At 30.9% G+C, this 13,618-nt stretch overlaps 1 protein-coding gene across 6 annotated transcripts in view; it reads right to left on the bottom strand.

The window, feature by feature from the left end:
- Positions 1-6,268: 6,268 nt before the first annotated feature.
- The window catches only part of rhea (Talin_middle and talin-RS domain-containing protein rhea), a 124,380-nt gene continuing 117,030 nt past the window's right edge, over positions 6,269-13,618 (bottom strand). For all 6 annotated transcript variants that reach the window (XM_087164318.1, XM_087164317.1, XM_087164320.1 and 3 more), the window contains exons 44-47: positions 13,102-13,227; positions 12,281-12,343; positions 11,164-11,346; positions 6,269-8,905 (exon numbers count right to left, since the gene is read on the bottom strand). In XM_087164318.1, coding sequence (XP_087020444.1) covers positions 8,648-8,905; positions 11,164-11,346; positions 12,281-12,343; positions 13,102-13,227 — 630 coding nt within the window. In that variant the 3' untranslated portion in view covers positions 6,269-8,647. The remainder of the gene's footprint in view (positions 8,906-11,163; positions 11,347-12,280; positions 12,344-13,101; positions 13,228-13,618) is intronic.

Below are 13,618 nucleotides of genomic sequence, written 5' to 3'. Positions count from 1 at the left end.
ATTCAGAGAAAGTGCGTTTTTGTGTCTGATTTGGTAACTTAAAACATCGTTTGCACTAATCACATTAGAGGCCACCCCCTAGAACCATTAAGATCGAGTCCCAGAAAGTGAAGATCCAATCATTAGATTAAAAGTTATTCAGGGTGGTCAGTTTTTATTTGGAGCACTGTACTTATAGAACCTTATTCCTAGAATGACGGGAAGGACCAGAGTGTATTTTGATAGGTATCCCATAACCCCAGGTAGGTTTGGGTACAAGGTAACTTTTAGTAAGTATAAGGTACTCCGGTTTTATGGAAAAAATTAAAGTATCTCAACTATATTCAATTATTATTTATGGTGAAAAAAGGAAACTGAATTATCTAAGAAACTAGATATAAATGTAAAGTCAGCGATCCGTTTAATTAAATATTTTAGTTAATAAAATACCACAAAATTTTGATGACCGAGCCTCTAATATATTCCTTTCTAAATTAATCGTGACTATATTTTAAAATTTTGGATGTCTAATAGAACGCAAACAATCTGGGAACGGCCAGACTGGCTTCTTCTGACTTTCCAGGTATAGAGCAATTTTAAATCTCGTTAGTGCTCGCAAAATAAATCGCCCGGCTTAAAACATTAAAGACATTTAAAACTGCAACAACCACTCAAACTCTTTTGAAATTAGTAATAATAATAAACATTTTTTCATTAAGGTTTTACACTAACAAGACGACTGCTCAAAATGAACATTTTCTATTAATAAATCGCCAAGGACGAGAAAATTCCTTGATGATAATCTTACACTCACGCTTCTAAAATGCAAATAAAAAGTAGGGCAATATCAAATCAAACCAAGCAAATACGGTTTTATCATTACTACAGCTGCTCTGTATTCGATGACCTTATGTGACAGACAGTGTTTATGGCCTTGATTCAAGCCAGATGTTACAATTTATGTTTATTATTAATTTTGTAAATAAGACTATTTAACACAATTATGGCCTTGTAAGAAATATTTTCTCCCTTCTAACATTTCTATTAAATTATACAGAGTTGCAATGTCAACCCGGAAGTTCTAGCTCTTCACAAAATTCAGAGTGCGGCAGTGAAATAACAATTACGTAAACGTATATTTTTTAGAATTTGCAGGCGATTAATACTCCTGTGGCACCGTAAACTAGGGTTTTTCTCTATCGATTGGCAACGCTATAGTTATAATTTATTTTGTTGGGTTGTCTTAAGTAATAACTTAAATCGTGTAAAAAATTAGTTATACTTTAAGTATTTATTTAGAGTCATTTGTTTTATCTGAACTAGTCATTTAAGTAGAGATAAATAGTTATAATTATAATATTTCTAAATAAATACGTTAAATATTCGTTCAAATTAGTTTTACAGATATAAAAATTTGGTTACGATGTAATAATTTAGATTAATTTTTGATCATTTCTAAAACGGCTGCAGAAATGTTAAATATTAACGGTGCAATAGTGCTGCCGCATATTGTCATACAAATTGTGAAAGACGGATCTTGCCTTTATTCAGCGATAGCATTCATATATACTGTACAATACGCAAGTTATGGCTCGAGAGGTGCGTGAGGAAGTAGCACAGCAAGTAATAGAGCATAAGTTTTTTTTTTATCGTATCTCACGGCAGATATGGATCCTAGAATAGCCCAATCCGCGGCAACATTTTTAAATCTCGCCAAACTAGGTTTCCAGAAGATATTTCGAGGAGATTATATTTTGAACTTCCGATCACACCACGAAAATTCTTAAACGTGATTGGTTATTCGATATGTATACCTACGCAAAAGTTGGATTTCGTTAGAAAAGATGTTAAGGGGTTTATTTTTGATTATTAAATTATTTTTATTTTTTATTAAAAAATATTTTGATAAATTTGTAATAATGTAATTTTTTTTTAATAATCAAAAAGCAACGTTGATCCCAGTAATAATCGCCAACTTGGCGATGTTTAAGGATTTTACCATTCTGCCTATGTTGAACTCTTCTTAACTCATATTTGTGATTTGATGGCTGCCGGAAAGATTTTAAATTATTACTAAAATTCAAAATACTTTCGCCCGGGTAACACTTAGATGGTTAAGAAATTAAAAATTCTATTAATATATGTATAAGTTTCGAAAGTGGCAGTAAATGAGAAAAAAAATCGACGACAAAACTCCGTGGATTAGGATAAAATCAACCGAATCGCACTCTTCAAAAAGTAGTAATTCAAATACGAGTTTCCAGATTCTTGTGATGAAATTAATAACATCGTTTCAAAAATAGCGGGATTTAAAAAAAAAAAAACAACATGCGTAGATCATTAGCAATAACTGAAGAAAAATGGATCGAATCATGGCGTTAAAGAGTGATTACTCAAAAGCACGATTTAAATTACCGTATCGTACAAAATACATCAGAATCTTGAAAAAAAGTTAAAATCAATAGCAGTAACCGTCAAAAAATGAAATTGAAACACTCCATGGTTTTAAGATATCAACGCAAATCAAGCTCGTCAAGTGAATCGAATTTCATGAATCATAATATCATGTAAAAATTATCGCGATTTTTGAAAGAAAAAAAAAAAAAAAAACACGTGGAAATCAGTAGCAATAACTGCCGAAAAAACAATGTAATCGTCCCGCGAATAATCAAATGCACGATTGAAATTTTGCGAGTCGTAATATATATATATATTTTAAATAAGAAATTAGTCGCAAATAGTCCGAAATACAGTGGATTTACGATGGTATCGGCCGAAACAAGCAGAACATGAAATAATCACTCAAATGCGCATCATAATTTAAGATTCATGAGAATTTTAATATTGACGAAAAACTACATGGATTTATTTATAAGGGAATAAATTGTAATAGCACAAATGTTACATTTGTAGGGATGACAACTGCTGCGCTCTCAGAAAATCTGTTTTAACACATCGGCTGATAAGTTCCCGGTCTGATGAAGTAAATACACCTTTTTTCGTAAAATTCAAATTTATTCATCAACATAGTCTCCTTTAAGAGATATACAATCAATCCATCGCCTCTCTATACCTTTCTTAAAAAAAGAACTATCTTTGGCCTCAAAATAGGCGTTTGTTTCGGCAATCACTTCCTCATTCGTGCTGAATCTCTTACCCGCGAGCATTTTTTTCCAAGTCTGCAAGCAAGTAAAAGTCACTAGGAGCCAAATCTGGTGAATAGGGTGTCTGACAAAACATCAAACAGCTCTCGGAATCATCAATTCGTTGTTGTTTTTGTTCAACTGTCAGCACACGCGGCACCCACTTCAAAAACAGCTTTCTCATAAACTAATGTTCGTGCAAAATATAAAGCCTACATGCTCTTTTGATATATTTAGAGTTATCAGCTTTGTCATGTAACTTCACTTAGCGGTTTTCTATAAGTTTTGTGGGCTTTTATTATGTTTTCCGGATTAACCACATCTTTAGGGCGTCCAGAGCGTGGCGCATCTTCAACATTTGTACGACCACGTTCAAAATCAGCAAACCAGTCAATAATGGTCGATTTTCCCGGTGAAGAACTCAGGTAACACTTATCGAGCCGAGCTTTAGTTTCTACCGCGTTTTTTCCCATTAAATAACAATGTTTAATAAGAACACGAAATTCTTTTTTATCCATTGTTTCAATAATATAAATTGGTGTTCGATTAAAATCAATCGGTAGATCGTTATAAAATTTCGACACCTTTTATTTGAAGGTTAGGACTTGCTAAACAAAATACTAATTCTGCATTTAGGGCCCCATCTGTATGTCAGACCGAAAACTTACCAGCCGATGTGTTAATAAGTGGTAGAGAGTTCGAAACTAAAACTTGCAAAAATTTGGAGCAATTCGACAATACTTTAAAAGACCCACCACGATATAATTCAAACAAAGTGAAATATTATAATGAGTATTTAAATTATTAAATACAGTGATGTTTAACATAACCTTAACTAAAACCTACAAACTCAAGAATCAATATACAGTAGGGAACCGATTATCCGGAACGATCGGGACCAACGCTATTCCGGATAACTGATTTTTCCGGTTTTCTGAATCACTACGAAAAGCCGTTTTTTTATTGTCAAACTCAACTAAAAATAAAAATATTTGGAAATAATCTTAAAAAGAAGAAAAAACGATGAAGTAATACACTAATGATTATTTCCAAAATGATGGTAAAGTAAACTTCTTTCAAAAAAGAAAGAAAAATCCTGAAATCTTATGAGGAAAAAAAATTTTTTTAAAAAAAATGGCGAGAAAACTTATTGAATTTCGTTCCGGTTTTTTGGTTTTCCGGTTTTCTGATTTCCGGATAAGGGGTTCTGTACTGTATATATTTTTCTACCACTCGAAAAAATGTTTCTGCAAAGTGAAGCAAGTTTGCATATCTGGGTTTGAAGTTTCGAAGTTATTCATTAAAAATATTGATTCGATTTAATTTCTGCCGAATAAAAAAAAAAAGGTCAAATATGCAGCATAGAAAAAATATTCTTGGTAAAAATTGAAATTTGCAATTATATTCTCACTGGAAGGTTAAAAAATTTATTTTATCGCCTCATATTTAAAAAAACATAAGTTTTAAAAAAATTAAGAAAAAGAACGCCATTTCTAGATAGAAATATCTTTTAAATGTTCGCGATTTCGAAATTACCAATTTCAAAAATTAGTTCACAGCAATAGAATAATTCTAGTCGAAGAAGCCAGTCCGTTTGAAATTTTCTTTTGAGTTGAGTTTCACTCTCTCAAATATCAGCGTTAAGAAGAAAAAAAAACTGAGTTGCTTACTAAGGGAGAAATAAATGTCTTGTTAACGAGACTTTATGAAAGTTATGAAAATTAAATTTAGGATTAATGGAAGAATAAGAATTTAAATTTTTTTAAATTCCTAAAAATTGATAATTAATCAGAATTTTAATTTTTGATACGCGGAATCTCACGAATTCGCAGAAAAACTACTAGGCTGTATAATAAATAAGGGATACATATATATACATTAGTTGAATCAATGAACTTCTTAGATAAAATTTTCTAAATAAACATGTAATTACATACCAATTCCTCAAAGCATGCGTCATCAATCCTTCAAGTTGGGAGTTCAGAACAAAATATGGTAATAAGAGGTATACAGTAATACCTCTTATTACCAGTAGATTAATAAATTTATAAATGTGTGAATACAGGATGTTTGGTAATGGCTGACCTAGACATCTTTAAAAATATACATCGGTGATTGAACATTATTGAAGAGAAAAAAAGTATTGAGAAAGGTAAAATTGAAAAGTTATTTTATTTCTGATGGAAAAAAGATGAACACCTCAGTTTCATCAGGCAATTAAACTGGTTTCTTGTCCACCCCAGTTTTGTAGCAATAGTGATTTATTTACGTCGCACTAGAGCTTCACAATGTACTATTTTAATTGCGATCTAGGAAACATCACTGAGGATGATTCAAAGACATGCTTTCACAAATCACGAAGCAGAGGAGGTCTGTCACTTTATGAAAGAACAGTTTTATGAGAACTGATACTGTGCACCTCCTGTTCTCCAACCATGTCTTTATGATCAGTCCACTGTGGGACTCATCACAGTTTTTATTCTTATTCTAAGTTCTCATATTTTGATTTGCTTACTTCAAATTGTGTTCAGAGTGCATAGTCAAATCTTTGAACAAAAAATAAGCACCTTTTAAGCACTATGCACATTAACAAAATAATTTTCGAAGACTTTATATGATCATGATAAAATAACTAGTTTCTGACAAAGAACTCTTTTCTTGATTATACTAGCCACCATAAAAAGATCGAGAGATTTTTCGGTTCGAGATCAGAGGGTAGAAAATGAAGCATGTAATCAATATCTTGGAAAATACAGCAGAATGAGAGTGCAAGAAATACGCCGAACCGAGCTCAGTATACACACACGCATACCCGTAAGTATATCATGAAAAATGATTGGCGCTTTCATACGCTTCTGACCGATGGCACGCTGAAGTGCATTGTGTTTGAATGAATTGTGAAAACATTGAAGAGAACATGAAAACCACGCTTTTCTTTAACGCAAGACGAAAATCGACACGGTAAAGAAAAAAAATCTCATTTTCGTAAAAGGAAAATAAAGCATTTTTAAAAACACAGCATAAAAAAAGCACCTTTAAGAGCTTTTAAAAAACTAAAAAAAAGCATCTTTAAGCACTTTTTAAAAACGCTACGCACCGTGGCGCTCGATAAAGTGACACAATGTCAATAAACAATCAACAATAAGTAACATTTAAAGCAGTTTTATTTAAAGTCATAAAAAAACTAAATTTTCATGAATATGAAGTACCTGTTACACAATCACATTTGTGGTTTCATTTCAATTGGACGAAACATCAGGGCATTTACGATTCATATTAGTAAAAAGTATTGCACAGTAAGACACATGGTTAGATCACAAAAAAAGATATTAAAACAGAAGATTATATTTCTATCATTAATTTATATCTATATGTAAAAGCACTAAGAAAAGTAGATTTAAAAATGGTTTAAAGAATATTTTTTTTCAGAGAATCATAGTTCGTAACATAAATTAAGAAACATGGCACTTAAAAATGCTCAGCTGGCATAAAAAATAACAAAGAATGAAAGTAACAACAAATGATATGCAACATATTAATAATAATGATAATAATAAAAGCAACAACGTTTGCTTTATAAACTGTAAATGCTTATACAAAGGTGTATGTAAGATACTATTTCAAAGCAAAAGCAATTTATTAAAATATTGTTTGGGCTTTAAGGATATTAAACAAAATATTCATACTCTCTCACAATATATATATTTATACACCTGCCATATCAATGTTTATAGTAAGATAGTATTTCAGAAAGCATACTTGAATATTTATTTAATACTTCAAAAATTTTTTTAAATTTATTTTTATATTTATAAAAAAATAGAAATCCTATTTTTTATGGGTTACATATTTAACTAGGGTGTTAGTCAAGAGGCAACAAATCTCACAAATTCAAAGGCACAATTTCTCAAACCTCTGTGTTTTAATTAAGGTAAAGCTGTCTCATGCTGCTTATGTTTTTAAAGTATATAAAACTTGATACAGCTATTTATGGATATTTTCATTAATTCACATTTTTGGAATACAAAATTTGCTAAAAAAATTAAAATGTTGTTAAAAGTGGGAGGAATTAAAAAATTAGTAATATTTAAACAGCAAATTTCTAAAAATTCGTAGTACTAAAAACAGTTCCTTATCTTCTAAGAAACAAACCAACACAAGAAAAAGCACACGATCCTTGCCTCGTCCTATCACTTCCAGCAAAATTTAAAAAAATAATTAAAAAAAAAAAAATAATAATAATTTTTTTTCCCAGTAATTTGGGAAGAAAAAAAAATATTTGAAGACTGAATTTCTAAAATTATGCTACAGTAAAGAGGCAAAAAAAAAAAAAAAAAAAACCCTAAAAGTATACAGTAGCACATTTTGAAAATTTAAAATTAAAAGATTGTAAAAGTAATCACATATAAAAACTAACAATATTTAAAGACTGAACTTTTAAAAATATGTAGCACTAATAAAACAAACTTTCAAAAGCATAAAACTGTGCATTTCACAACTTCTAGCATACGTGAATGTAATATAACTATGGCAGGTGAGTAAAACGATTTACTTTGTTTTCAGTCTTAAAAATACACAGCATTTCAATTGAATCGCTAGTTTGCAAAAGGTCAACATGGCAAGGGAAGTATTTTCAGAAATTTATTAATTATTACTTCATAAAAAAGCTAGCAATTATTTCTGAAATATTTTCCTTTGCTACAATACACACCATAATCAGTTAAAAGACACTCTCTCAAAAACAAATCTTAATCCCTGAAAAATAGAAATGCAAAAACTTTATTATAAAATATAGCACCATTATCTCTATGGTAACCAGTGAATATACTCTGTTCACAGGAAAAAAAAAAAAAAATAGAAGTAGACACACAAAATTCAATCCATCTCAATTCGACTAGTTTATTACATCTACTCCACTGTAAGTCTATCTTTCCTAATAGTTTAATCACATTAAGACTCAAAGAGTACAGCTCCCCATTGATAAGAGTCCTATGGTTGGCAACTTGCTAAGTCTTTTTAAGATTGAAAAAGATATGAAAAAAAATTTAACAAATTGCCATCCAAGCTCTTTAAGCAGGTAAACTACATAAACTGAATGATATATTTCTTTAAAGACCATTGTAAATGTAAATATAGCATACAATACAATCAGCACTTCAAAATGTATCTGTTAGAATTAGATTTTCAAAAATACAATTTTTTGTAGGCGAATACAAACCTTTAAATATATTAACAACACATACTTATTTAACAAGTGCATTTTTGACAATATAATTTCCAGTTCTCAATATGAAACAACAACATGATATTAAAAACCCTATACAATAAAAGTTTTTTTTTAATCATAGCGTGACCATTGGCCAAGCCTCCAAAAACTTGAACAGCCTCCCCCTTCCCATCTTACAAATATATATGAATTACATGAAAATATAACTGACTATACAAGGCATAATTTTTGATGAGGTTCAACTGGAAGCATGTATTCCTTTTAATGTCAAATGCTGTACAGAGGTATAATAAGATTTTCAAGGAGAGCCGTATCCTTGGTAATCATCCGGAGATCTGTTGCCATACTTGGCTTTCCTGAGAGCAGCAAGCTTCTCGTGGGCTTCCTGAAGCTCTCTTTCTTTTCTTAGAATTTCCTCCCGGGCCACAATTTCCTGAGCAATACCCCCGACCATACGTTTGTTGATGATGAGGCTTCGCTCCTCGTCGTGCTCGATAGCTTGTTGAGCAGCAGTTACCAGATTGTCTGTTGCTCGCTTTACTGCATTACCGGCTAGCTGTAAGAGGCAATAATGATACATAAGAGATACTAATACATAAACAAATTTGGAGTTTATATATATAAAAGAGGATTACTTTAGAAAAGTAAACTACATACATAATAAAATTTTATCCAATGGTAGTGAACTAACAATTCCTTTAAGTAAAAGTTAAAAATCTTAATTTTATAAGCCCTTAACTGCCGAGGGCGTATATATACATCTCGGAGAGACAATGCGTTAACTACCGCAGGCGTATATACACGCTTTCCCGAAGTACGATGCTTTGCATTGCGCTGCTATAAATAGAACTACAGCCCCGACTTTTGAATGCAGTAAAATGATCTTGTAAGTGTTTGCCAATGAAAGTGTTTGCAATGAATGTATTACCAATTTTGGAGGAGGGGGAATGGGAAAGGGCTGTGTGATGCTTTGCATTGCGCTGCTATAAATAGAACTACAGCCCCGACTTTTGAATGCAGTAAAATGATCTTGTAAGTGTTTGCCAATGAAAGTGTTTGCAATGAATGTATTACCAATTTTGGAGGAGGGGGAATGGGAAAGGGCTGTGTGATGCTTTGCATTGCGCTGCTATAAATAGAACTACAGCCCCGACTTTTGAATGCAGTAAAATGATCTTGTAAGTGTTTGCCAATGAAAGTGTTTGCAATGAATGTATTACCAATTTTGGAGGAGGGGGAATGGGAAAGGGCTGTGTGATGCTTTGCATTGCGCTGCTATAAATAGAACTACAGCCCCGACTTTTGAATGCAGTAAAATGATCTTGTAAGTGTTTGCCAATGAAAGTGTTTGCAATGAATGTATTACCAATTTTGGAGGAGGGGGAATGGGAAAGGGCTGTGTGATGCTTTGCATTGCGCTGCTATAAATAGAACTACAGCCCCGACTTTTGAATGCAGTAAAATGATCTTGTAAGTGTTTGCCAATGAAAGTGTTTGCAATGAATGTATTACCAATTTTGGAGGAGGGGGAATGGGAAAGGGCTGTGTGATGCTTTGCATTGCGCTGCTATAAATAGAACTACAGCCCCGACTTTTGAATGCAGTAAAATGATCTTGTAAGTGTTTGCCAATGAAAGTGTTTGCAATGAATGTATTACCAATTTTGGAGGAGGGGGAATGGGAAAGGGCTGTGTGATGCTTTGCATTGCGCTGCTATAAATAGAACTACAGCCCCGACTTTTGAATGCAGTAAAATGATCTTGTAAGTGTTTGCCAATGAAAGTGTTTGCAATGAATGTATTACCAATTTTGGAGGAGGGGGAATGGGAAAGGGCTGTGTTGGAAAAGTTATATCATAATATTTATTGCTTGTGTGTTTTTATTTGAGTAAGGTCGGGTTAATTCTTCTTTCGTTTCCCGTGTATATTCGTCGAGAATCCCGCTATCAGTGCAATGAATGCGATGTTGGTTTATGTGTCCACCCATGTTTCAGGATTTATCATACTACAGCTAAGTTTTAACATCTTTTATATTGTATTTTTATTCTTTAATTTAAGTTTTGTATTTTCTTTTTTTCCTTTTCCTTCTCTTGCGAAAGTAAACTGTTTTTAAATTACAAAGTGTGCATCTTTTTCCCCTACCAAAACACAGCGTAACAAAGTGTACATGAGCGAAAAACGGTGGCACTGGGGAGTGAATCATGTAAATTTTACTCGGCAGGTAAGGGGTTAATAATATAACTGCTTCACCGTGAAATTATATACATAAGTATGATTGAATTAATTATGTATATATTGGTATTTACCATCATTTAACCATGTATCAAATATTGAAACACCAAGAGGGAAAAATCCTGTAAAAAAAATGTAAAAGCTATGGTTTAGTGACAAAAAGATTTATCTAGGCTAAAGATGAAGAAAATCTTCATACAGAGTTAAAAACAATTTAATTCAATGGTAACTGAATTGCTCCAAGCCTTTCATTGAAGTCTTTTTCTTTTAAAGCTTTACAGGCATTGCATTTCTAACAAATACTGATTCAATAATTACAACAGTTATCTGAAGCAGTTTGATCTCAATAATAATATTAATGATTTAAACAATGCCTGGCACAAAACTAGACTTAAGAGAAGAGATTTTCTAAATGGAATATGTTGTTGGTTATATTTTCATTAGCTATGTTTATAATTAGGAATTATTATTAATTTAGTTTTAAAACATAAGTTAAGAGTATTTCTTGTGAAATTTTAACAGGCAATAGATTTATTTTTAAATTTTTTGCATTAAAAAATAAAACAGAAAAAGATAGACTTACTTGCAAACGCTGCATAGCCTTAGAATCAGGATCTGCTTTCACTTTACATGCAACCAGCAGCTGAGCCGTCGAACTGGCTACCTGTTTGGCTGCTGAAATCAGCTTTTCTTCAGAAGCATGGCCTTGAACTAGAGAGTTGGCAGCCTCAACAAGACTGTGGGTAGCAGCAGCAACCAATTTTGCCTAAAAACATTAAGGCATTTTTTCTTTATGTTAAACTGTAAATTGCAGCTGTAAGTTGTTAAATAAATCAATTCTTATACTAACTTGTAATAAATATTATCGGAAAAAACGTTTGTTTAAACAAAACATTATATATTTTCAAATTTTAGGTGGAATTAATAAATAAGCTAACCCTTGATATACTATAGGAGTCGAACATATTTTTTTAAAGTAAAGATATAATTTAAATTGAGCTAGAATAACACAGTAGTTAAGGCAGTGAGCTGTTGAGAAGGAATAGGGTTTTAATTATTGACCGGGACTTAAAGCTTATTAACTTTAGATCAATGAGTATCAGTTTGTCTGGAAAATAAAGGCACCTGGTGCATAATGTAGTCCTGCACATCCTGCCACAAAAACTAACCCGGCTTACATTAAGCTGTAGCGGGAGTACCTTATTTTAAAAATTAAACTATTTTAAGACAAAAATATTAGAAGGAATGTTAAAATAGTAATATTTTTCTTATATTAAATAGAATAGTTAAATTAAACTGGAATTTACAACCAATAAACATTTTGAACCTCAACATAAATCATAATTTCAAAATTATTTTTATTGATATGTAGTTTAGTTTAGATAAATTGATACAATTAATGAAACATTTTATTAATTATATCTTTAGCTTAGTATAAATATTTATTATTGAAGTATAATTTTGTGCATTTTTCGACAGCCAAATTTAAGAAGTAATTAAAATTAGAATGTAATGCTTTTTATTAATCCCTAGCTTAACACTTAGCACAGAAATTGTATAAATCATAAGAACTTTTAATAACTGAATCAAATTGTTACAACTAAATATTTACTATTGAGCTGAAATAATTATTTTTTTTTTGTATCTTATGACAGATTTATCTAAGAAATAATAAACGTTGTAGCATTAACGTAACTTACGGCTGATATTAAACCTTCTGACCATTGTCCATCATCAGTAGAAGAAACAGTGTGGGCAGTAACCTGCACAAAATTAAAAAAACAACGTTATCTAATGTAATTGCCATAAAAAGATAAAGCTTACTAAACGAGAATTTTTTTACAAACTTTAAAAATAATTATATAAGATAATCAGATAAGGCTAATTTTGTTGCATAAGTGAAAAAATACACAGATTCTTGTAAAGAAAAAAAAGGAATATGATAATTAAAAAATTTTAATTTATTCACAATCCAGATGAAAAGACAAATCCACTAAGCTCTTAGATAATAAAAACCAATAGGTAACAACTACTTAGATAAATATAGCAATAAAGAAAACGAAGGAAATAAAAATATGACCACCGAAACCGAAAATATGATCAACTTCAGGGGGTACCGGCCTCGGAAGCCATAAAACAAAACCTTTTCTATTGAGAGAGAGGCCAAATTAAATGCCAAAATTAACTCTCTTTGACAAATACATAAAAAATAAAATATTAAACAAATATATCTAACATTTTATTTAAATTTCAAATTTATTTAAAACTTACTTTTCCTGCTGTGACCAACTCTCTTTGAGCAGCAGAATATATATACAAAATATATATTATATATATTCTGCATTCATATTATATATATTAAATATATATATTAAGTACAATTATTACAGAACATCCTGTATATGTAATACAAGTTTGTTGCAATGCATTTCCCCCAACTTATGATAAACACACACACAAAAAAATATTAGACAAATATATCTAACATTTTATTTAAATTTAAGATTTAATTAAAACTTACTTTTCCTGATGCAACCAATTCTCTTTGAGCAGCAGAAGCAGCTTTTACAAGAGCAGATGTTGCAGCAGCAATAGACTTGGCAGCTTCCAAAATCAATACATCAAAATTCAAGTCTTCATTAGTTTCCTAAACAGGGATACAAAAAGGGTTTAATGTGCTTACCTAACAGAATTTCATTTAAAAAAAAAAAAAGAATAACATTTAACTTTTAAAACAAATCTCTACATAAAAACAACACAGTATATATTTTTATATATTGCATAAAATAGCACTATTTAGTAAATAGTTCAGACACAGGGAAACAGATATAATTGTGCGCATATGATTGAGAAAATAAAATAATAAAAAATAACTCTAAATAAAAAAATTGTGAAAAATAACTTTAAATGTGACTGAAAATAACACCTGAACTAGTGGGTATTAATATATTCTCAAATTAGAAGTTAGTTTTTTGAACTAAAGATAAAAATATTAAGAGATTTTTAAGTAAAAAAAATCATCTGTAAAAAAATCTACA

The sequence above is a fragment of the Parasteatoda tepidariorum genome, chromosome 5 (assembly GCF_982258835.1).
Source record: "Parasteatoda tepidariorum strain Cologne lab strain chromosome 5, Ptep-v5.0, whole genome shotgun sequence".
Classification (NCBI taxonomy): Eukaryota; Metazoa; Arthropoda; class Arachnida; order Araneae; family Theridiidae; genus Parasteatoda; species Parasteatoda tepidariorum.
Note: the sequence above shows the minus strand (reverse complement) of the source record. Positions and strands in the feature narration are given on the sequence as shown.